Source organism: Ptychodera flava, chromosome 6 (genome assembly GCF_041260155.1).
Source record: "Ptychodera flava strain L36383 chromosome 6, AS_Pfla_20210202, whole genome shotgun sequence".
In the NCBI taxonomy this organism is placed as follows: domain Eukaryota; kingdom Metazoa; phylum Hemichordata; class Enteropneusta; family Ptychoderidae; genus Ptychodera; species Ptychodera flava.
The window spans coordinates 24,057,658-24,085,006 of NC_091933.1; the positions used below are offsets into that span (position 1 = coordinate 24,057,658).

The 27,349-nt window shown below is 37.6% G+C and overlaps 1 protein-coding gene across 2 annotated transcripts; it reads left to right on the forward strand.

Annotated features, from left to right (window-relative positions):
* The first annotated feature begins 166 nt into the window (after positions 1-166).
* On the forward strand, positions 167-12,444 carry LOC139135255 (uncharacterized). Of its 2 annotated transcripts, XM_070702553.1 has the most exons (6): positions 167-449; positions 4,067-4,150; positions 4,618-4,731; positions 5,001-5,099; positions 5,896-6,437; positions 9,272-12,444. In XM_070702553.1, the coding sequence occupies exons 5-6, from the start codon at positions 6,362-6,364 to the stop codon at positions 9,835-9,837; spliced, it is 642 nt and encodes a 213-aa protein (XP_070558654.1). In that variant the 5' UTR covers positions 167-449; positions 4,067-4,150; positions 4,618-4,731; positions 5,001-5,099; positions 5,896-6,361; the 3' UTR covers positions 9,838-12,444. The 2 variants fall into 2 exon arrangements, with proteins under 2 accessions (XP_070558654.1, XP_070558653.1); XM_070702552.1 differs by lacking the exons at positions 167-449; positions 4,067-4,150 and having other exon boundaries at positions 4,617-4,731; positions 5,896-5,991; positions 6,285-6,437.
* The last annotated feature ends 14,905 nt before the right edge of the window (positions 12,445-27,349 follow it).

The following is a 27,349-nucleotide window of genomic DNA, read 5'->3' on the forward strand; positions in this document are numbered from 1 at the left end:
TAAAAGTGACATAAAGTGTATATTCACATCGAAAATAGTATAAAAATAATGCTCACTATACTGCTCCAGCACACACGAATCCTCTGGATGACAAGGGTATGGATAGTGAACGAACACGGATACATAGTTTGCATTTCATTCATTGGCGCGAAATGCGCGTGCTCAGACCATATTTCGAAAATCATCACCCGTAACAGTGAATTAGTGTAGTCTCCTGTTTGTAACAGGCAGGGGGTCGACAGGGTCGAAATTCTTGTCCTCCTTTTATCCATTGACTTTCTTTCAAATTCATGAAAATTCACAATTAACACTACCGTAACCTGTCGTCTGCAACTTAAACACACAGTTGCTTGGAATTGCCGATGTGGTTTACGCGGTTACTTTACGTTACTCTGTAACATTCCACGCGCCTGTGCTTCAACAAAGCAAGGAATGGAGAGATGATACCGGTGAGTATATGATGCATTAATGCTGATTGTATAGTTCGTATAGGCTGCATTTCGTCGACGTCGAAAATTTATCGTTAATTATTAAGCAGTAATTAGCCAACATCGTGCTGGTTATACGACGATATAGAGTGAGGAGTACTGTCGCAAATATGTATCTATTGCGTGTATTCTTCACCTGTCCGCACTTTCCTTTTTACGGGTTCATATACCGGTCAGCTTTGCATACGGGTATCTCTTGTCCCCTGCCCCATTTCTACCGCTGGCTGCGCTGCTAACGGAAATAGGGTCAGGCATGGGCTATTGTAAGCACAGGCGCTCCTTAGGCAGGTGCAGCCAACGAACAATGCACTTTTAAAAAGGTCCTTACTATGATAAGATATATTGTACATGACAAATAATGTGAATTGACTAATTTTAAGTCAAGAGGGTAATTAACTAGCTGTTCATAATTTGCCCTCCCACAGAACATTTTTCGACTTACCCTCCCACACTCAAACTTCATTTTTACCCACTCCCCACTTATTTTTGCCTGTTTCCCCTCCCCACTGTGAATTTTTGAAGCTCCCTCGCCCTGTGGCGAAAAAAAACTTGCCAATTTCCCCTGCCCTGGAAACAATTCCCCTCAAAAAGTTTTCCGCCAAGCCCTGTCCCCATGACAATCAACCGATATCCGCCCTGCCCTACAAAAAACCCTAAAATTTGCTCCCCTACCACCTAAAAACATGTCCCCTGCCCTAGCAAAATTAAAATTTCCCCTGCCCTCAAAAATTGCTCCTGGAATAGCTTTTTCGATGAATAGCTCCGTTGGCTGCACCTGATTAGCTGTTAGTCTGCCAAGTAGATCGATTTTTGTGCAGGCCACATTTCACCGCGCTTGGTCTCAAAATACGGCCGATTTCTTCAAGATGACGCGAGTAACACATTCATCGGCGTGATTTTTGAGGAGATGGTTAAATTTGTGATCCAACTAGGTATATGGGAGTGTAGTTTTGAATGTTTTGAGTGAGCGCACGGCCAGTTGACAAATCGGGTGGTGTGCTTTTTGAGTGATTGTGTTGCACACCTTGGAGTATTTAGGTTGCAGTGGCGGGCATATCGACTACGGGATCGATAAATCGGACCTAAAATCGATCTACTTGGCAGACTAACCAGCTAAGTGTTGTAAGCATGGCTATCATTAGTCAATAGTATGAGTGCAGTGTTTGCGTTGATTAGGGACTGGTCAGTTTCTTCGGCCGGGGGGGGGGGGGCCGGTGGATTATTTTTTGCCGACGTCAAAAAGTGGCTGACCCCCCTATTCCAAATTTTGAAAACAGGGTGACCCCCTATTCCAAATTTCGAAAACAGGGTGACCCCCCTGCACGCCACAACTGTAAAACAAAAGGTGGACATATATTATATATATATATATATTATATATATATATATATATATATATATATATATATATTATATTTTTACATACATTTATATTTTAACAGTCATTCTGTGTTTTAATGAAATTGTTGACATGTCAGTTGTAAGATAGGAATTTCAAAGTGTCAATCTTGAAGTTTGAATACAGTACATTTTGAATGAGCTGTATTTTGAATGAGCTGTGAATGTATTTCACACTTTCTCTGCTTAACCAGATGTCCTGAACTGTTGTACAGAAATGGATGTCAATCATTAATATCAAGAGAAAAAAGCAGTAAATCAAAAATTTTGATGGGTATTAAGACTTGCCAACCATCCAATTAAATCTCCTGAGGAGCCATAGAGAGGCATTTTAGCTAATTCTGATGTGTGCAGTGTCTGAGATGTCCTTTTCTTGTAACATTGAAACCGTACAAGCACAGCTAATAATGAAAAAAACTGCCTTTTTAACTGTTATTTTGGTCATAAAAAAGCATCATTCTACAGAAAACCTGAGACACAAAGGAAAACAGTTGCGTCAATGACAACGAAAGATATCTTGTCATTTTTCTATCTCTAAAATAAGTCACTTTATGAAATATATATAATTGTAAATATTTGTGCATGTTGCTTTCTCATACTGAATTCTCATACAGAGAACAGAAAAGTATCAGGAATTTGTCATGCTTTTCATATAAAATGCAGATTTCATAACGGTACACTTTCACTTAGCAAACATCAAGATATCTCTTGCATATATCTCTGATTTATTAAAGTATGACGCCCAAAGGGCGCGGAGAAAAATATGAAACATCCTGATACCTCTGATATATATTTCTTGTATATTAAAGTCATGCACAGGAAGGGCGTACTGAAAAATGTCTGACATATTAAAGTAATGTGCTCGAAGAGCACGCTGAAAAGTATTGAACATACAGATATCTCTGATATATGTATGCCTGATATGTTAAAGTTGGGGGTGCTGAAAATATGTCTGATTATTAAAGTTACGCGCCCGAAGGGCGCGCCGAAAAATGCAACTGAATGATGAAATTTGTGGCTGACACGATGCATTTTAGGCAATGATGAGCCTGTGTCGAAATTCAAAAACACACTGACCCCCCTATTGGGCATTTCAAAAACATGGTGACCCCCCTATCACCAAAGTCAAAAACAGGGTGACCCCCCATGAATCCACCGCCCCCAGGCCGAAGAAACTGACCAGTCCCTTATTCCAACTTGGAGCTACTTTCCAATTTAGATTTCGTATGCTCATGGAGTCATTTTACCCTCATAGTTTCCCAAACCAAGCATCCTATGTCGACACTGAATGAAAAACGAAAAGTCATTTATTTTTGAGTCATTGGAGTTTATGCTACGTCCCGACGTTCTGAACCAAGGACATACAGACAAAGTATGGGGGATATAAGCTTAAACAAGAACCAAGCGACCGATATAGATACCTCATCTTAGGGTTTAAAATGCACGTCGTGACGAGTCAAGAAAAAGAGCTTGTGGAGATGACCAAAGTCTTATGAACAATGTTACTGTACAACTCGCTTCAGACGATACGGCGATAGATACATGTAGGCCTACCCATGTTTGAAGCTGCCTTTCTTTAATAGATACTTCAATGTGATAAACGGCTTTCAAAATGTAAGAATTGGCGTCTGTGAAATGAAGATTGAACAGTCGGTTCTAAGAATACGCATCGGGAACAGACATGCGGACTCTCAAATTAAACAGTGCCTTTTAGTCTACCACTTGTGTGGGCTCAATTTGAAGCTCATGAAGTAACTACAAAGGTTTCGAACAGCTTATTTTTGTGAAACTCGAAAATTAATGTTCTCCACAGAGTTAACACAGGCACGGCACTATTTTAAATTTAAAGTGTTGGCATATATTTGTAAATAGTTTCAATAGTACCAAATTTTGTTCTGTGACCCAGTACTTTTTATTCTTAATTTCGAAAGAATGGTTTAAAGTTTCGTGGAGGAAAGTTTGATCAAAGATTTTTCGAGACACGAACTACCCAACACGTATACCACATTGAACATAGCGACGGCGTGTCCAGAGCAACCCATGGTTGACGTATGTTTTTATTGAATCTCTATCAGTTGCTTTTTGATGCTGGCTTAGGAACTGCAGTGTAATATAAACTGAACGAAAGCACTGTATAATGTCGATAATTACACAATTTTACATTTGTTATTTCAAATCAGTGACCATGAAGAACCAGATGGTGATAAATCGAATATCTCTCGTAGTTTTGGGAGCCGTGATATTGAATCACGTAGACAAAGTTGGTAAGTTGTGAGAGTATCAATAAAGATGCGACAAATTCTTGTAATTTCCGAGTAGTTGTGGGATTCGGCGAAAGATATACGTACATATGACCAAGACAAAATGGGGAGGAGAACTTTTTTCACCCTTTCGAAGAAACATTGACTCAACCTCACGTCCAACCTTTAGTCATTTGAGTGTCCGTGGGCATGTGAACGGGTTTGGAAAAAAATGCTGATGAAGTGAGGCTCGTCGTGTGCCTAATTTGTATTTTCTCGGAAATAGTGATAACAAATACCAATTTTCACAAAGTCAAGCACAACTCAGACTTAGTATCAATCACTGTGACGCCAAGGTGTTTAAAAACCATTGGCTTAAAATGGAACGTCAGATTTCAAACGATTATAGCCAAAGAAAAATTTACAGAAGAGCGAATCTTAAAAAGTTATTACAAGACTTAAGTACGAAATGTTCTCTTTGCTTTCTTCAGACAGCTCTAGGAACTGTGTGGAACAAAACGTGTCTTGCCAACACGGCACTTGTATAGACGGTCAATGCCATTGTGACACAGGATATCAGGGAGTTAACTGTGCCGAAAAGTCAGGTTGGTTGAAATATTTATGTTTAACATGGGAGATGTAGTTCACTTTACATTCGTGTTGCTCATTAAACATCGAGAAGTTATCAATAACAAGGGAAAGCGACAGGAAATGCTACTGGCAAAGAGGTTGGAAACGCCTTTTGAAGTCATCAGAAAGTTATGAGTGATAGTGCGGCGACTGTATCTGTCAGCTCAATAACCTCGTATTTAAATGTAATGAAATTCAAACTACCTTAACATCTTGATTTGCTTCATGTTGACATTTTTTCTAGATTGCGTTTAGAATAATTGCTCGGGGCATGGTATCTGTCGGTCCGGTAGATGTATCTGTGATGACGGTTACAGAGGAAAGCATTGCTCGAGAATACCAGGTGTGTACAATATTCAAGAGGGCTCTGATTATTATATCGATTCATGTATCTTTTTCGTTATAAAATAATCCAAGGCGATGAAACTGATGCTGGAGACAGTGAAAACATCTTATGGTAATTATCCGATTGATGAAGGCATGCGTTTTCAGATATTTGAAAACCAGTGGCACGTATAAGGACATCGGCATCAAAACGGCCATTGCAAAATTTACGGAACTGTGAAACTTACAAGTTGTCACCGGACAGATATAGTTTGAACTGTTGAGTTTTCCAGCTTGCTTGCTTCAGACTCCTAAAGTGTATTGCGCTCGCAGTCGTGTGATAAAACGGAAGCTTTGTTTAAAATCAGATTGATCGTTAATTGTTTGAGGGAGATAAGATGATCCTCGACCATCCAACACCTAGAAGTGAAAAACACTGGAAATGCGTTTTCTTATCGTTATAAATGTACTTGGCTATCGACAGAAATATCAGTGATTGTGTCGTAACCAGTAAATTGTACCCTGTATGAAATCTAGTATAGAATTACGACGGAAGATTAAACTTTGTCGTCCTGACAACTGGTTGATACAAAACAAATATGTATATGACATGATAGAATTGTAAAATAGACTTGAAAGTTACAATTTCGAGACGCGAGGAAATTATTTCCGATCACGTGTTGCCTTTAAGAATACATTTCATATCGAAAATTTAAGTACTTTTTTCAAATGTCATAGTCACCAATTCGTCATTATCTTAATCTCTTGATTAACTTTTTTATTTCACCATTGCGACATTGATTTTGTTTTCCTAGATTGTCCATTCCTTTGCCACGGTCACGGTACCTGTTATGAACGTGGTGTCTGTACCTGTCATGGCGGTTACAGAGGAACGTATTGTTCAGAGAAAGGTTTGTATCTTAATAGCTGTTGGATCCCGATATTGGTTTATTTAACGGAATGAGTCATAACATCCGACAATGGCTTTTAATGACATGAAGAAGGCGGGGATGGGCAATAAAAGAATACGATCAGCCTTTTTACTTGGTGATTTCGTGACGTGATAGTTGAGTTAGAGTGCAACAAATCCTTTGCCATGACCAGCTGGCGGTAGTGACAGTATGATTGTGAATAGTGCCGTAATGACGTAAACAATACATTTACACTCGCTGTGACATGTGACTTATACAATCACTTTTTTCAGGGTCTACACCCCGGGGGTCTACAGGAACAACAATAATATTCATTTTCAGTGCCTTTATTGGCTACTTATTATTCCACATGATATATATCTGCTGCGTGAGTAAAAAATGGTACCGGTGTAAAAAATGTCGCAGACGTCGATCAAGAATGAATGGTACGTATGCACACACAATTAATCTGATTAATCTGGTATGAAGGTGCGTGTTGTAAATCCTTTACTTCTTCATTAACACGGAAATTGAATGTCCTTGCTCGCCCCTTCTCCCTCCTCCCAACCTCTCTCTCTCATCTACTCATCATTACATCATCACCACCAATACAACCACCACCACCACCACCACCATCATCATCATCATCATCATCATCATCATCATCATCAAAAGTGCTTAAGAAATAAATTATCCTTTTCAAACGATGTTTACGACGATACGGTCACTCAATTCGATGCCACAACCACAGGGACGCGTTGTCTTTCGAATGACGAATGTTGGTACTATTAGTACCCATTTTCGAACATTATGACTCGATCTTTTTCCTACAACATTTGTTTTCCGTGTTTCCTTGTTCACAATGACATATCAATTATTAATGAATATTTATATTTCCGTCTGATTATGAAAATAGTATTTTCAAGATTAAGTGCTTTACCACTGTTCCTATATAAAACACCAAGGGTGGACACAAACCGGACACCTGAAAGAAAACTGCTCTGTACGTCAATCATTTCAAACGGAAACTGTCATTGGACAGGTTGCGCGTGGTTTATCGGAACGCGTACGGTCTGTACGTTACCATGTACGACTCGCGCTCGAACCTTAGTAAAAATCACTGAAATATAAAAAAATGACCACAAAGATATTCCACACTTCACATGTTGTTAGACAGGCACTAGGTTAAATTAGTTGTACGCATATGTCTTACTTTAATGCCAGAAACAGTCGAAAACTGCGCGAGATCCATACTTCCGGGCTGACACACTGGGACATCGTTTGCAATATTTATATTTGCACATATTACATCATAGGAAAGCCAGCACTTCATAGCCAATCAGCACTCGAGAAATCTATCGTGACGTCGCGATCTGTAATTTGCATACAGAGCAGTTTTCCCTTCGTTCAAGCGGCGAAATTACACTCCGTTTCAGATGGCAGACGCACTATTTGGTAAAGATACCGAGAAAATGATTAATTTTACGTAAAAAATAGCCATTATTATTTGTTTTGTTGGCATATAACCCGTTAAAATAACGCGTCCCTGTGCCACAACTCTGTGTTAGACAGTAGTTTCAGCAAACATATTCTAACTTTCAGCTGTAATTGTTACAAAAAACCAGGTAGACTGAAGATCACGTGCTCTATGGCTCACAGGGTTGTGGTACTGAATGGAAACCAATACTGTAAGATAACATCTCATTGTTTTGGGGCGGCTAGATAAGAGCTGGATAAGAGCACATGGACGCGTTATTTTCCCAGCTGTGTCATGCGCACGCTGCAACCTTTTGCGAATTTGGGTACTATGAATATTTGTACACATACTCTTACTCATAAGAAATCCGAGGGTGGACACCGAACTAGACCGTTTGGGAAAATCTACATTGTAACGGGTTATATGCCAACAAAACCAATAGTTATGGCCATTTCTTACGTCAAATAAATAATTTTTCCGGTAACATTACCAAATAGTGCGTTTGTCATTTGAAACGGAGTGTAATTTCGCTGCTTGAACGAAGGGAAAACTGCTCTGTATGCAAATTACAGGTCGCGATGTCACGATAGATTTCTCGAGTGCTGATTGGCTATGAAGTGCCGGCTTTCCTATGACGTAAGTATGTGCAAATACAAACATTGCAAACGACGTCCCAGTGTTTCAGCCCGGAAGTATGGATCTCGCGCAGTTTTCGACTGTTTCCTGGTATTAAAGTAAGACATATGCGTACAACTAATTTAACCTAGTGCCTGTCTAACAATATGTGAAGTGTGGAATATCTTTTGGGTCATTTTTTTCATATTTCAGTGATTTTTGTTGAGGTTCGAGCGCGAGTCGTACATGGTAACGTACAGACCGTACGCGTTCCGATGAACCACGCGCAACCTGTCCAATGACAGTTCCGTTTGAATGATTGACGAACAGAGCAGTTTTCTTTCAGGTGTCCGGTTTTTGTCCACCCTTGGTGTTTTATATAGGAACAGTGGTAAAGCACTTAATCCTGAAAATACTATTTTCATAATCAGACGGAAATATACATATTCATTAATAATTGATATGTCATTGTGAACAAGCAAACACGGAAAACAAATGTTGTAGGAAAAGATCGAGTCATATAATGTTCGAAAATGGGTACTAATAGTACCAACATTCGTCATTCGAAAGACAACGCGTCCCTGTGGATAAGAGTCCCGAAATGCAGTCTGGGCAACCGATATATATACATTTCTCGATATATATATATATTATATATATATATATATATATATATATATATATATATATATATATATATATATATATATATATATATATATAATTAGATTCATGGATTCCAGGGGGCATGAAACATAGGTAACAGATATCATTACTTTGTACTTGAATTTGTATATATATATCCAAAAATCAAAAACAAAAATAATTTCTTGTACGTACATGTACTTTTTTACTTCCCACTTTAAGCAAAGTATATTTACATAAATTTTCAAAAGTATATAAAGTACAGATGTAGCTTGTCTTGTAGAGGGAATATAGTTGATCGTTTGACCAATAGACGTCCTTTATTACAATTTGATATTAATGGACGAAGTACTATATCGGCCACGTCCTGGCTTCTAATAATAGTGCACAAAATGGTGACGATCCCCAAATGCGTGCGTAAAATACCATGACCCTTACAAAATACTTGCGCGAACAATATACACCAGTCTTCCCCCAGTTATTTCAGTCCAGTTTCCTTTAAACATGTATCATAAAATGTATTCTCATGTTGATTTTCCACAGACATTAATAGCGAGGACACAAGAGTTGACCGTTCCACGGAAGAAGGTACAAGGAACACATGCCTTAGTCTCCATTCTGAAGTCTATTACTGGTCTTCGGAAAACAGCAGCCTCTTTGCAAGTATCCCAGAAACAATCGTCGACCATCGCATACCGATCATCTTCGGTACTTCACCAGCCGACCATCGACAACATGCCCCGACATATGACCAACATCAAAACCACAGTACTTCCTCAATAGACACTCTCGGAAATTCACATGAACTTCGTCATAACTCCAGCTGGCCACCGACGACCAATGAAGCAAACCGCCTGGAGGATCAGCCAGGCGCGTGTTCTGAATCAGTTCCAGCCCAGATACACCGGCCGTCGGAAACAGCGCCATATGAACAGTTGTCATGGTTGAGGGAAGACAATCAAGGGGATGTGGGCGAACAAGGTCCACCGAGCTACGAGGAATGCATGCGCCCATATGGACAGTTGTGGAAAGGCAATGAAGGGGACATGGATGAACATGGTCCATGTCCGCCGAGCTACGATGAATACATGCGACAACACCAAGTCTGACTCAATATATGTAGCATAATTGCATCGAGTCTACGTCACTTGTGAATTTCAGCTGACAAGCGAGATGATTGATACATACATAAACAGAGATGTTTTTATAGTATTATTCAATTTTATCAAAGAAATAGAACTGAGCCAACTGCAAACATCGTTATCCTCTTGAACCGGCAGAGTATACTCAATAGTTGTGTTTTAACTTGACCTTTCAATAACTTTGGGAGATAAATTATTTGATAACATTCTCCCATCGACAATACATTGGATCTAGGTCAGTGTCAAAAATAACTCACAACTGGAAGCGAATCGGCTCGAACAACCTTTGAATAACAATTTGGTAGATAATAATCTATATGTTTATCCATATTATGTTTCTATATAGACTACGATGTATAGTAAATCAACATTTTCAGTGAAATTCAAAATCAAATTTCTTGCACACACATGCACTTGTCACCATCCTAGTCTAATCAAGTTCATTAACATACATTATCACACGTCTATAAATACACAGATTTAGCTAGTTTTGTATTGTCAAACAAATATTCATAGTTTCCTCATAGACTAAAATGTATAGTCGATCAACATTTTCAGTGAAATTCAAAATCAAATTTCTTGCACACACATGCACTTGTCACCATCTTAGTCTAATAAAGTACATTAACATCCATTATCACACGTCTATAAATACACAGATTTAGCTAGTTTTGTATTGTAAAACAAGTATTTATAGTTTCCTCATAGACTAAAATGTATAGTATATCAACATTTTCGGCGAAATTCGAATTTAAAATGTCTTGTACACATATGCACATGTAACCACCCTCTTCTTATCAAGTACAATTATGTCAATTATTTAGGATCCATACAGCAAAAAACAGGATGGTTGAACTGTCTCATATACATTACGTTTACTTTTTTTGTATGTGGCACACAAGATTTGTAGATAACATTGTAGATAAAAAGAACTGGCTCATTTGTGTGTCTGGATAGAATACGCAAGGGAATAGCTAAAATAGTTATCGAGTTGATAGTAGAGACCGAAGTTAATTAGGACAGCACGCTGGCTAAACAAACCATAATACAACGTATACGTACTGATGCCAATCTGTCTAGACACACAAAGATAAACGTGGAGTGGAGAGTTACATGATTAGTATTTCACTCAAATGAGTCGGTTCTTTTCATCTACAATGTATCTACAAACTTGTGTGGGACGTACAAAAAAATAAACGTAATGTATATGAGACTGTCCAACCATCCTGTTTTTTGCTGCATATGCATAATATAGCTTTGTCAATACCAGTGAATTTTGTGACGTCATATCCCCACATTATTACTGTTATACCACTCTCCGCCTCGTGCCCATTGTTCTAACCATGCTTTCTAATTTCCATAACCGAATATTTTATTATTACCACCTGGCTTTTTTTTGTTTAAAAAGTGTCCGATTTACAGGTTCTTTTGTTTAAAAGTGATCGATTTACTAGTAAATCGGACAGTTCTTTTGTTAAAAACTGTCCAGTTTTAATAGTAAATCGGACACTTTTAAACAAAAGAACTTGTAAAATGGACACTTTTTAAACAAAAGAAAGTCACGTGGCGACGAGTACAAAAACAAAACAAATGCGAGACATTAACCAGAAGAAATTTATTCCACCATCAAGTACAGAGTAAAGACACTTTAAAAGAATCACAGGACTGAATTAATTTTGCACGACTGTACATCTCAAAATCAATTGCAGGTCACCATGAAATAACGGTATTGATTGCAAATATCACCTCTGTGTTAAGGTTATTGTTATTACGATCATTCGAAGCTGAAATTTAAGACTTCAAAGTCAGTTGTCAAACACTGAATGTGAAGATTTCAGTCGCCTTTGGTAAAGTTAAATCTAGCTACAGGCAAACACACACGCAGTACCACAGTCATGTTGGTTTTTTGTACTTGCAGTTTCTGTTGCGCCTTTCTCTGACGTGGCTGTGTAGCTTGGTCTTCCGATTGTGGCCGTTAGCACTGGCGTGACAGGGGGACTTTTCTTTTCCATCTTTGGCTTTGGTAGTTGAAGTGCACCGGATACAGCTTTCATTTGTACTTCATCCGCCATATCGAAATACGTAGAGCAACTCGGCAATTGCGTGTATGCTGCTCAAAGTTTTCGACTCAAATGTGCAAAGCGTGACTCTAACGTCGATCTGCAAACACCTTTTCACTTCATTCAACCAACCAATAAATCAAACTAATTCATACAAATCAAGTCAAACCAGGTGCTCAACCACGTCATCGCACTACAATAGCAGCACATGTCAACTTTGTTTTATCCAATCACTGGTTATTTTTTTTTATACTTTCGTTCAACAAGGTGTCAAAACGGTCAATGTTTTCCTGCCAAAGTTTCAACTTGCACTGCACTAAAATTACAAATAACAACTTCGGCATGCAAACAAGGCTCTAAAACTCGGCAAAGTCGTGGTATAACGCGGTAAGCAAACTCGTAGTCGGCGGTTTACGGAATTTAACGGTACAGCACAGGGTCCGGCGAGCAATATTCGTCTAGGAATTATGAATATGATCAATAAATGTCTTGTATTAAACTTTTTTATTATACAAGCCTTACCTGTGTCTAGTGTGAGCCCATTACTTTACCCTAGCTATCTGAGGACAGTATTTCAAAGAAAACAGTCTATATCTGTTAATTGCCCTCCCTAATCCCCTTCATTAATTTGTTCTGCCGATCGCCAACGCGGGGGCTTATCACCCTCTACTACCTTATGAGCTGCTAACGAGGTATTTGGTCAGGGCGATATCGTTTGTTGATATCGTTTGCAATGAATGCTGTACTACTAGCGACATAATAATAATCGCATTGATCAGCTGATGCCTATGGGGTGAGAACACCGCCAAAATTAAACTTTATTTAAACTTATCTCATTATTATTATTCCATTGTTTGGTGATTTAATGATAATTATGTCAGTATTTGGCCATTATTTTGCAATTATATGGATATTATTTTGACATGATTATGAACTTATTTGGTAATTCGGTTGTTTTGACATTATTCAGCATTGATGTCTTGATTTGGAACTTATTTCATCATTATTATGCCATTATTTGGTGATTTGGTCATTTTTATGTCATTATTTGGTCTTTATTATGCGATTATTTGGTCATGATTACAATATTATCTTGACATTATTATGAATTTATTATGTTAATTCGGTTCTTTTGCCATTATTCGGCATTGATGTCTTGATTTGGAACTTATTTCATCATTATTATGCAATTATTTGGTGATTTGGTCATTTTTATGTCATTATTTGGTCTTTCTTATTTTAGAACTTATCTTATCATTATTATTATGACCCGTGTTCCCGACCAACCAAAAATATAATGTGGCATACCTACGATAAAACATCTTCGTTGAACGAATATTTCCTTGATACTTATTAGTACCGGCTTTTCAGTCTGTAGCTTACAGATGCAACTCTAACTGGCCGTAAAATAAGATAAAATAAAAGTATTGCTTTCTCATTTTTTCATAATTCCCATCTGGACTCATCCTGATGAGAAAGATTCAATAATGGCACGAGTATGTTGAGATGATTTTGATTCTAATAATACAATCAAATGCAGTGTGGTCTATATTTGGCAAATAAATACGACAATGTAATCGCTTTGTCAAGGTCAAACATATTTACGAAAGAGTATTATAATAAACTATAGATCATTAGGAATGAATCAAAAATTGATTTCGGCGTGAACTCCGGTTGAAGTCTTGCATCTACAGTGACATGTAAAAATGTTTTATATTTATTACATTGTAAATAAGACATAACAACCAGAAAACTAGCTCCTGCAGAAGCCTTAAGCTTAAGAATATATAGGGGTGTCGGAAACAGGGATGTTGCAACATGGATCACGGTGTTGGAGCTTTAGGGCGCGGGCGGTCACCATCCACTGCGTCCGCATTGGCAAAAACGCGAGAGACTTCAGAAACTTTCGCATCTAATAAACATAAACACATATTAAATCTTGGTCGCGCTTCGCTCCATGGAACTGGGGTATAGTAACATAAGCTTATGGACATTTTTTAACACAGCACGGAGCTTTTAACACAGCTCGGCGATTTTTTTAACACAGCGCGGCGATTGTCATTTTCGTCCACGGTATCGATACCTTTACTGATCTCTGTGTGGCAGGCTGGGTGTAACCTAGCCGTGCGTACATACAGGTCTTGTGTGTTTCCGGTGTTATCACCATATAACACAGCAGGCCCACGGAACGTTTCGTAGATCGTCGTCGGATGGGAAGTGACTGACACTGTGAGGCCGAAGGCCGAATCTCGGTCTTAGTCACTTCCCATCCGACGACGATCTACGAAACGTTCCGTGGGCCTGTGCCATATAACGCCGAGAACACACGGTACACAGACCTGTACGCTGGGCTAGGTGTAATAGCTAATACTACAGGCCACCGTCGGCTACCCACCACAGCCCAGTTCCGCCGCCGAAAACAATCGATTTTTAATCCAAAATTGTGGTCGATCTCAGTTTTCGAGCACGCCCAACTATTCTAGATACGCGATGTGCTGAGCTGCGCTTTAAAACTTACGCAAAGCCCGCTTTTCTCTCTCTATGCGAGGGAACAGACCGTATCAACCGCGCCATTGTGAATCTCCATGTACAATGATTTCTGGGTAGGGTTCAAATGCAGGTCAAATAATGAGTTCAGATAATAAAGGAGGTCAGATAATTGAAAGCCAAGAGAATGTCAAGATAATATTGTAATCATGACCAAATAATCGCATAATAATGGCTAAATAATGACACAAAAATGACCAAATCACCAAATAATGAAATAATAATGATAAGATAAGTTCTAAATCAAGACATCAATGCCAAATAATGGCAAAACAACCGAATTAACATAAATTCATAATAATGTCAAGATAATATCAAGATAATGTCGTAATCATGACCAAATAATCACATAAGAAAGACCAAATATGACATAAAAATGACCAAATTACCAAACAATAATATAATAATAATATGGTTTATTGCTCTAGAAGGCCACCGGCCAAAATCGCATACATCACAAAATATACAGAAAATAAGTTACAGTAAACAGACACAGAGATAAATAAATCATTGATAAACAAAAAAAGGATAAAGAAGAAAAGGAAATACAATACTTCAAAAATACTCTTTTCTCAAATTAAAAGCTTTGTACACAAATATAGCAAGGTTTGAAATTATAACTTTGTTATCAGATGACATAAGAGAATAAATTTTCAATTGAAGGTTGTCTATATGACCAGACTGGTAAATAGGATTCTCTTAAATTCTGATAAAGGGGACAGACAGATATAAAGTGAAATTCATTTTCAATTTCTGTCGAATCGCAAATCTTACAGGTGCGTTCCTCAGGAGAAATACCACGAACCCTACCCTCTTCAATTTCTAAACCAAGACCCGAACTCCGCAAACAAGCAATTGATCTTCTAAATTTCATATGCATATCAATAAATAAGTAATCTTCTGGTAGAAAGTTTAACTTAAAATTTCTATAAAGACGAAGTTTATCTTTGGTACAGACTTCTGACCACCATTTTGCTTGAAAATATCACTTGCTCTGATTACAAAAAGTTTTAGGAAGTTATTGAAGTCCCCCGGCCCCTGAAATAACCAAACTCCCCAAACCCATGGTTAAACAAAATATTTTTGACATGCGTTGCCCAGGATTCTTCTTTCCCATTGTCATCTAGCCGCACCGCAAGGTTATAACTGTGCTTTGCTATTTTGTTTTGTGGCATTTTTAAAAGTTTTAACCAATATGAGATCACTTTTTTCTGAGTGACTAAGAAAATAGGACACCTGCCACAATCACCTAGCACACAGGCGTCCGGGGTTGATGATTTAACTCCAAGAAATCTCTTACAATACTTCAATTGAACACATTCGAGAACATGGTATTTTGTGTAACCCCAAATTTCTGACCCATATGTGATAATTGGCAGAACCATAGCGTCGAAAAGTTAAAGTACTCTTTAAATGGCAAGCTGCCAGTGTGCTTGATCATTCTAAAAATGTTGCCCATCGCCTTCCTAGCTTGATCTGCTAATATTGATGTAGCTTTACTCCAGGTATTCCTACTGGAAAGCATTAAACCAAGATATTTGTAATAACTAACCGTTTTCATACATTCCCCATTAAAAAACCACCTTTCAGATTTTTTCAAAACCCCGCCACGTCTAAATACAATAATTTGTGATTTGCTCATATTTACTGACAGTTTCCATTTGCTAGTAAAAGACTCCAGTACTGTAAGTAGTCTTTGTAAACCAACTGGAGTATCACTGAAAATAGATACATCATCTGCATACAAAAGGGAAAACAAATCGTGCAATTCTTGAGTAATCTGTATACCACAATGTCCCGAATTTTCCAACATATTGTTCAGTTCGTTTATAAAAAGAGAAAAAAGGAAAGGGCTTAGCATACAACCCTGCCGGACTCCGACAGAGCACTGAAAATAATCAGTGATGCCTTGTCCAGCCCTTACACATGATTTCAGCTCACTATACATTGAATTTAAAATACATAGCATCTTACCCCTTACTCCCTCAAAGCAAAGTCTGTACAGTAATAAATTGTGGTCTACGGAATCGAAAGCTTTGCTAAAATCTATGAAAGTGCAGTAAAAACGACCTTTTGAATTACAGAGGTACTTTTGAATCATAATATGCAGACTGAAAATATTATCAACTGTACTGAAACCACTTCTGAATCCCGCCTGACAATCGGAAATACAACCAATTGTGTCTGCCCATTTTACCAAGCGTGTATTTAAAATAGAAGTGAAGATCTTTCCAAGAGAATTTAGCAGAGTTATACCTCTATAATGTTAGGGTCTATCTGACTGCCTTTCTTATGCAGCGGAACAATGATCCCTTTACACCAATCGTTGGGATAAACCCCTGAATCAAAAATAACATTGAAAATGAAATGCAAAAGAGGTATCAGAGTGTCCTTAGCTGAACTATAAAACTCATTAGGGATGCCATCTGGCCCTGGTGATTTACCTGATTTGAGTTTGTACAGTGCTTCTTTGATCTCACTGACGGTAATGTCACCGTTAAGAATTACATCTAGATCAGTATTTAGTACACTGTCACCAAAGTCAAAACTGTCTAGAAAATGTTCTACCGTAGCGTCAAAATTACTTTTCTGTCTTACAGGATTGTGAACAGAATTAAAATGCTGAAGCCATTCAGTTGGCGATATCTCACAAGTACGTGACCTAACACCTGAAAAGCGCTTTACTTGCTGCCAGATACTACTGGCGCTGTTTTCAGCACTAAGAGTGTCACGCACATGTTTATAAAATTGGCTTTGCTGACCCGACATACCGACCTGAAAATTCTCTTTAGATCTTTGTATACATTCAAACTCTCTATTGTGTTTAAGTTTCTAAACTGGCGAAGTGCTTTGTACATGTTATATTTTGCAGTTTGACATTCTTTATTGAACCATGCTTCTTGTCGCGATTTCCTATTTATGTTGTTCCCAATTAACCGTTTGCTTTCTTGTTTGTAATCTTCAGCAGCCCAAAACAATAAATCATAAAGTCTACTCATACATTCCTCTACATCTCGTCTGTTAGATTCTAAAACTTGTCTAGTCCTGTTTTGTCCCTCTTGTGAATGAATATTTGTTTCGAAAGAGCCTACCTTGTCTTTGTCCCATTTAAAACGTGTATAATTACTGCATGAGCCAAATCTGTCGTCTCATTTCTAGACAATAGATTGATGGGCAGAGTTAAACATAAAGGGAAATGGTCTGAAATACTGTTATCATCAACCCAAAAATCACTGATTTCCTTAAATAAATCAGTAGAAGCTATAATGTAATCTACAACGCTATTACCATTATTTGCAATGCAAGTAAATTCGCCTGTAACATCAGAACAAGATCTTCCATTTAGAAAATGGATAGAATGATCACGACAAAGCTTTAATAACCTTCTACCAAATCTGTTCACCACAGGATCTTTTGAAGAACGGGTCTTATCAAAAGTATCTTCTTCATAGCTATCTGTTGCTAACGGGATGTAATCAGTAGAATCATTGATGATATAATCGTAATCCTATGCAGTTCTAGCATTGAAATCTCCCATAAGTAACCAATGACAATCTGGGTGTTTGACTTTAAGCTCAAAAATTTGATTATCCAACAACTCAATACCATTCGTTTCAGACGTATAGCGGGATTACCCTTCAGGGGGAACATAAATGCACCCTTATATCATTTTTGGACAAACCAAGTGTAGCAGCGTCTAATATGAAGAAGATGGCATCTGGTAAAGTTGTTGACAAACGAATGACCCCTTTAGAAAATACAATATTTATGAAAACACTAACTCCCCCCCAACCCGACCTTTGGCTTTCCTTCCTAAAGATTGATTATTCGGTAAATCCAGTAATATTCTATCAAATACTAACAAGTTTCTTGTACACAAATGACATCAACATTTGTAACAAAATCAAGAAAAGACTTGTCTAGTAATTTATTATACAATCCATGAACGTTCCAAGACAGGAAACGCAATTTCTTGTCTTCCCAAGTTCGTCCGTACTATTTCGGCCTTGGCCACCCCCCTAGCTTACATGTTCTTGTCTTTCTACACAACCTGATTTTTCATTGAATATGTACACCTGTCTGTTACCTTCGTCGTAGCTGATTAATTTATTATAATTTACAAAAGCTCGAATACCTCTACTTATCAGCTCCTTTCTCTTGCCAAACAGCTTCCTCCGTATGTAATTGGTGTGCTCTGAGAAATGTCCGTCGACGTAAATATTTGTTCCGCGCAAGGCTTGGCTCTTTGACAGTATCTTCTCCTTATCTTTATACCTGGAACACATGGCCACGATGGATCTATTACCTCTTGACCCCGCCACTCTATGAACTCTTTCAAACTCTATGTTGTCTTGAATGTTCATTTTATCTGCTATCAAAGTCTTGATTTTCATTTCTGTCATCTCCCAGGTTTCCCTTTCCTCTTCCGTCACACCTCTAAACACAACATTGTTTCGTTTTGATCTGTCTTCAAGCTCTGAATTCAGCACACGCCTTGTCTCTGACGTTAACCTTGTGATTTCTTCTTCCACCTCGTCCAGTCCTTTCAACCTTTCTCTATTTTCTTCTGCCATGCTTCTAACTTCACCAATCGCTTCTTCCATTTTATTTAATTGACTTTCCATCCTATCTATTTTCTTGTTCACTGTCTTTGTGTCTTTCTGTAAGTCCTTTATACTGTTCTGTATTCCCGCAACGCTGACATCACTGGTTCATCTACATTTGAGGCGGGAGGACGAAGTTCTCCCGTACGAGTCAGTGTTGACTGTCGGGTATCAGGCCCGGGATTTAGTTCTACATCCCCAGAGAGCTGGATCAGTCGGCTTACATACGGAGTTTTCGTTGCTGGAAGACACATGGCTGAAGTACTTGGATGAAATTGAATGTTCAGTAGACTGGGACTTGTGTCGCATGTTGACCCAGTGAAGTACCAATGCGAACTGAAATTTCCACAATTGTATAGGCCTAATATGTGCATGCACTTGACACCTCCAATTTCAGACAATAGTAGCACATCTGATGTAATTTTGCCTGTAGCGATCAGCCAATCATAGAGCGAATCAATGCCAAACACAATGCCAAAACTGCATAATGATATGCAACTACATACCAAGGTACAGCAGGCTAATCGGAATGCAAGATCGTTCACCGCGCTCCACTTCGAAAATGGCGTGTAGTTGTGAATGGCAATCCCTTTCAACTTTTTGATGAATAAAACAGCCGATAGCAACCCTCCATGCAGAAATGTCGACACCCATCACTTTCCAAGTATATTCACATGTACGAAGCAACGATGTTTGATCGTCTAGCACTAAAGTCAGATGGCAAAATTTCAAAACTTTCTGGAGCGACACAATGTGCGTAGCGGCTGTTACGTAATCCGATCCTGACCATTTTTATGTCATTATTTGGTCTTTCTTATTTAGAACTTATCTTATCATTATTATTATGACCCGTGTTCCCGACCAACCAAAAATATAATGTGGCATACCTACGATAAAACATCTTCGTTGAACGAATATTTCCTTGATACTTATTAGTACCGGCTTTTCAGTCTGTAGCTTACAGATGCAACTCTAACTGGCCGTAAAATAAGATAAAAGATAAAAGTATTGCTTTCTCATTTTTTCATAATTCCCATCTGGACTCATCCTGATGAGAAAGATTCAATAATGGCACGAGTATGTTGAGATGATTTTGATTCTAATAAAACAATCAATGCAGTGTGGTCTATATTTGGCAAATAAATACGACAATGTAATCGCTTTGTCAAGGTCAAACATATTTACGAAAGAGTATTATAATAAACTATAGATCATTAGGAATGAATCAAAAATTGATTTCGGCGTGAACTCCGGTTGAAGTCTTGCATCTACAGTGACATGTAAAAATGTTTTATATTTATTACATTGTAAATAAGACATAACAACCAGAAAACTAGCTCCTGCAGAAGCCTTAAGCTTAAGAATATATAGGGGTGTCGGAAACAGGGATGTTGCAACATGGATCACGGTGTTGGAGCTTTAGGGCGCGGGCGGTCACCATCCACTGCGTCCGCATTGGCAAAAACGCGAGAGACTTCAGAAACTTTCGCATCTAATAAACATAAACACATATTAAATCTTGGTCGCGCTTCGCTCCATGGAACTGGGGTATAGTAACATAAGCTTATGGACATTTTTTAACACAGCACGGAGCTTTTAACACAGCTCGGCGATTTTTTTAACACAGCGCGGCGATTGTCATTTTCGTCCACGGTATCGATACCTTTACTGATCTCTGTGTGGCAGGCTGGGTGTAACCTAGCCGTGCGTACATACAGGTCTTGTGTGTTTCCGGTGTTATCACCATATAACACAGCAGGCCCACGAACGTTTCGTAGATCGTCGTCGGATGGGACGTGACTGACAGTGACACTGTGAGGCCGAAGGCCGAACCTCGGTCTTAGTCACTTCCCATCTGACGACGATCTACGAAACGTTCCGTGGGCCTGTGCCATATAACGCCGAGAACACATGGTACACAGACCTGTACGCTGGGCTAGGTGTAATAGCTAATACTACAGGCCACCGTCGGCTACCCACCACAGCCCAGTTCCGCCGCCGAAAACAATCGATTTTAATCCAAAATTGTGGTCGATCTCAGTTTTCGAGCACGCCCAACTATTCTAGATACGCGATGTGCTGAGCTGCGCTTTAAAACTTACGCAAAGCCCGCTTTTCTCTCTCTATGCGAGGGAACAGACCGTATCAACCGCGCCATTGTGAATCTCCATGTGCAATGATTTCTGGGTAGGGTTCAAATGCAGGTCAAATAATGAGTTCAGATAATAAAGGAGGTCAGATAATTGAAAGCCAAGAGAATGTCAAGATAATATTGTAATCATGACCAAATAATCGCATAATAATGGCTAAATAATGACACAAAAATGACCAAATCACCAAATAATGAAATAATAATGATAAGATAAGTTCTAAATCAAGACATCAATGCCAAATAATGGCAAAACAACCGAATTAACATAAATTCATAATAATGTCAAGATAATATCAAGATAATGTCGTAATCATGACCAAATAATCACATAAGAAAGACCAAATAATGACATAAAAATGACCAAATTACCAAACAATAATATAATAATAATATGGTTTATTGCTCTAGAAGGCCACCGGCCAAAATCGCATACATCACAAAATATACAGAAAATAAGTTACAGTAAACAGACACAGAGATAAATAAATCATTGATAAACAAAAGAAGAAAAGGAAATACAATACTTCAAAAATACTCTTTTCTCAAATTAAAAGCTTTGTACACAAATATAGCAAGGTTTGAAATTATAACTTTGTTATCAGATGACATAAGAGAATAAAATTTTTCAATTGAAGGTTGTCTATATGACCAGACTGGTAAATAGGATTCTCTTAAATTCTGATAAAGGGGACAGACAGATATAAAGTGAAATTCATTTTCAATTTCTGTCGAATCGCAAATCTTACAGGTGCGTTCCTCAGGAGAAATACCACGAACCCTACCCTCTTCAATTTCTAAACCAAGACCCGAACTCCGCAAACAAGCAATTGATCTTCTAAATTTCATATGCATATCAATAAATAAGTAATCTTCTGGTAGAAAGTTTAACTTAAAATTTCTATAAAGACGAAGTTTATCTTTGGTACAGACTTCTGACCACCAGTTTTGCTTGAAAATATCACTTGCTCTGATTACAAAAAGTTTTAGGAAGTTATTGAAGTCCCCCGGCCCCTGAAATAACCAAACTTCCCCAAACCCATGGTTAAACAAATATTTTTGACATGCGTTGCCCAGGATTCTTTCCCATTGTCATCTAGCCGCACCGCATGGTTATAACTGTGCTTTGCTATTTTGTTTTGTGGCATTTTTAAAAGTTTTAACCAATATGAGATCACTTTTTTCTGAGTGACTAAGAAAATAGGACACCTGCCACAATCACCTAGCACACAGGCGTCCGGGGTTGATGATTTAACTCCAAGAAATCTCTTACAATACTTCAATTGAACACATTCGAGAACATGGTATTTTGTGTAACCCCAAATTTCTGACCCATATGTGATAGTTGGCAGAACCATAGCGTCGAAAGTTTAAAGTACTCTTTAAATGGCAAGCTGCCAGTGTGCTTGATCATTCTAAAAATGTTGCCCATCGCCTTCCTAGCTTGATCTGCTAATATTGATGTAGCTTTACTCCAGGTATTCCTACTGGAAAGCATTAAACCAAGATATTTGTAATAACTGACCGTTTTCATACATTCCCTTTAAAACTTACGCAAAGCCCGCTTTTTCTCTCTCTATGCAAGGGAACAGACCGTATCAACCGCGCCATTGTGAATCTCTATGTACAATGATTTCTGGGTAGGTTTCAAATGCAGGTCAAATAATGAGTTCAGATAATAAAGGAGTCAGATAATTGAAAGCCAAGAGAATGTCAAGATAATATTGTAATCATGACCAAATAATCCCATAATAATGGCTAAATAATGACACAAAAATGACCAAATCACCAAATAATGAAATAATAATGATAAGATAAGTTCTAAATCAAGACATCAATGCCGAATAATGGCAAAAGAACCGAATTAACATAATAAATTCATAATAATGTCAAGATAATATCAAGATAATGTCGTAATCATGACCAAATAATCACATAAGAAAGACCAAATAATGACATAAAAATGACCAAATCACCAAATAATTGCATAATAATGATGAAATAAGTTCCAAATCAAGACATCAATGCCGAATAATGGCAAAAGAACCGAATTAACATAATAAATTCATAATAATGTCAAGATAATATTGTAATCATGACCAAATAATCGCATAATAAAGACCAAATAATGACATAAAAATGACCAAATCACCAAATAATTGCATAATAATGATGAAATAAGTTCCAAATCAAGACATTTATGCTGAATAATGTCAAAACAGCCGAATTACCAAATAAGTTCATAATTATGTCAAAATAATATCCATATAATGATCAAATAATTGCAAAATAATGGCCAAATACTGACATAATTATCATTAAATCACCAAACAATGGAATAATAATAATGAGATAAGTTTAACTAAAGTTTTCAAGATAATTGGCCGGTGTTCTTACACCATAGTTGCCATGCCATGCAGCTCGTTGATCATGCTGATGTTAATGCATGAACATTCCGTTTTCTTTATGTCTGAAAGTTCACCGTGTCAGCTTTTTGAATGGCATGATATTGAAAGGTGATGTTTCAAGTTCGATATAGACGGTTGGGATGCAATTCCTTTTCATTTCCTTCGAAAATACAAAGTTTTTATTTCCAAATTTAACCATGAAAGTGCTGCTCGTTCTTTGTGCTGAACGTGCGTGTTCAGTGCAGTGGAGTGCATTTAAATGTATAAAGTATACACAGTCAGGGCCGATCATGCCGGACGACGCTCACTGGCTTCAAACTCAGTTTAAATTTCCTTTTTTATTCGTTTTCTACATCTACAAATTCACTGGCATTGCCAAAACTATAAAATAATAGTAATAATGTACCCCCTCCCGGCCCATAATGTACTCAAGCAAACTTTGCACTCCATATAGCTGTGATATCGCAGCTGTATACTGTACTTGTGGCGTATATCGAACCCGAGCGCGTCGCGTTCGATACACGCCACAAGTACCGCTGCGATATCACAGCTACACTCCATAATGTACTCGGCTTCGCCTCGTACATTAATATCGTGCAAAGTTTGCTTTCGGGGGTGCATTATTGCTTAAATATTGCAAATTTTATATTGGGAAAAACTTATTCACAGTTTTGTCATCGATTCCCATTTATAGTGGATCACCATTCCAAAATTTAGTTTCTCGTACACGTGTGCACTTGTAAACATCCCATGCTAACCAACTACATGAATATCAGTTATCAAACGTCTATAAATGAATAGATATTGCTAGTTTTATATCGGAAAATAGGCTTTCATAGTTTTCTCATAGACTACCATGTAGAGTGAATCAACATTATCGATGAAATAAAAAAGTCAAATTTTGTGTACACACATGCATTGTTTCCTGCCTCTTCAAGCAAAGTACCTTTACATGAATTATCAAACACATATAAATGTAGAGATACAGCTTGTTGTCGTGGTAAAATTATTAATAGTTTGCCCAATAGACTCCAAGCACTATATCGGTCACATTTTGCCTTCCTTTGAGGGGTGGGGACTTCAAAATTATAGCAAGTCAGAAGGGGGGACTTGAACACATTGTGAGTTTGTTGGGTGGGTACTTGAAAAAATCAGAACATTTTTTGAATCTCTCCCCCTCCCCCAGGTATTTGTACATGTTATATTTCAGCGGACAGTGCGTGAGATAGTGCTGAACATCGTCAGCTTTGTTGTGCGGTAGAAGAGTGGAGTGGGCTTCAATTCGGTGCCACATTTCTGTGTTGGGCAGTTTTAACTTCAGCAAAATCTTCTAATTTCAGTTGTAATTGTTACTAAAACAACTGCATTGTAAATCAAGTTCAACTGTCCAGCAATTGGTCCAGACAGGGTTGTCCCATTTTGGTTTACTGTAACTGATCAATGAGTCACTGACTTTCAAATGTGTGACGATACCCAAGCTAATCAGTAAAATTGTACAATAAAAGTGCCTACCTCACATGCAGATTTGTGGCACTTAAATAAAATCTACTGTAAGATAACATCGCATCGCGCCCTTCCAAAATTTTGAGTTTCGCCTATTATTTAGGTTTAACGAGCAATCACAGTAAAAAATGATTAATTTAAAAAAATAACGGAATAAAGAAAAAAGGGAAGGTAATACTCTATGAGGTACATAGGCTGCTGGTAAACTAAACTTAAAAGTGTTTTGTTTTCATGTCGAACTTAAATGATTAAGGACTTAGCAAAAGTTAAATTAGCCGAACTCAAAAAAGTTGGTGAATATATGAGCGGGTGGTTACTTTATAATTTAGCAGACCCTTGGGAGAAGAATTATAAGCTATACTTATAATCACAAAATTAATGACGATACTATCAAACATAACATTTGTTTTGGCCTTTCAGCAAATGCGTGTTGAGGAATAGATAATTAATTTAAAATTAATATAGGTCATGCCAGGTCTATAAATTTAATATACAATTTTGGCCATTTATTTATTTATTTATTTATTTATTTATTTATTTATTTATTTATTATTATTATTTATTTATTTATTTATTTATTTATTTATTTATTTATTTATTTATTTATTTATTCACAATGAAGGATTACCAATTTACAAGCACAAATCGGGGAGATGACCTAATAAGGTTGTAATCTTCCATGGGGTCCTTTAAACAATAACAGCAAAAAATAAAAGTTAAAGTCTATATAAACAGAAGGACTAAAAAATACAACTGCGAAAAAAGCAACATAAAAAGTTATTTTTCTACATTTGCCAGGATAAAAGTTTTTAATTGACTTTTAAAAACATTAAGATTAGTGCTACATCTTATAGTGTCTGGTAATGAATTCCAGTGTTCTGCAGCACGCATGGCAAACGTTCTCTGTCCACTTGCAGTGCGGAATTTCGGAATTTCACTTTTGATACAGCTGGTAAGACTGAAATGGGCCTATAATTTGACATCTCGTTCACACTACCGTTACCCTTATAAATAGGAGTTACTCGAGCACATTTAAAAGTGGATGGAAAGACTGCATTGTCAATACTAGCATTCAACACATTTGTAAGGGACGATGAAATAATAAAGGCACCATAACGCAATAACTTTGCATCGATATTATCAGTACCTGTCGATTTAGCATCTAATAACATTTTAGTGAGAAAGTCTTCTGACGTATGTGGAATATGGAATGAATTTTCAGGGACTTTATCTTTCAGAGTATCAGCTAAAGAAGAAAAATCGATATTCTTATCTGTTGGAACGTTAAGCGTTTTTGAAATATTCACGAAATGCATTTGCAATAGCAGAGGGGTCTGTGATCATGGCATTGTTAACAACTATAGAGATATTTTTATGTTCCACTGGTTTTATTATGTTACTGTCAATATTCAAAACTGCCGTTAGGGTTGAGCCTTTGCTTGAAAGTTCTTTAATATAATAAGCATTCTTTGTTTTGTTGATTAGATGGACAATTTTGTTCCTTTCCAGTCTGTAATCGGCAAGTTTGCTAGCATCACGTTTCGAGAGCTTCAAAAGGGTACCCCCTTTACGCATAGCATTCAGCGTTCATCCAACCCGGTTATCTAAACTGTTTAACACGTTTTTTCGACAGATGGGGCGGTAAAAGTCAGAAATTCTATTGAAAATCAAGGCCCAAACTCTCGTAGCAACAATGACATTACTAGCAAAGTCAATTAGACACCATGGAGCTGAGATAAGATTGCCTAGAAAAGAATCATTGGAGGAAACTTTACCACTGTATGATTAGACATACCGTTCACCATTGCCGGTAAATGCTATTTAGTCCGTGGGTTAGAGGGGGTCTACGTGCACCACCACCCCCCACACACAGGATAACAAACCTGTGTTTTTCAGAAGCCTTGGGATCCATAACATACGAAATGGAATTTTAACAGAAAAAATATAGGGATGCAATAGCTGTTAAGGTCATGTTTTGAAGGGTACCGCAAAATCACGATTTTGCGACCCACATGCATTTTGTCAAATTTGTCTTCTTGTAAGTCATCTCCTGAGCTTATTTTTTAACATAACCTCACTTGTTTGGTATTATTAGAAAGGCAATTTATTCTTCTTTAAGATGACATATTGTAATATGCAATATCTTCTACAATTTTCATGAAATATGACCAAAATTTACCCCATACCCCAAAGTTTAACATCGCAAAT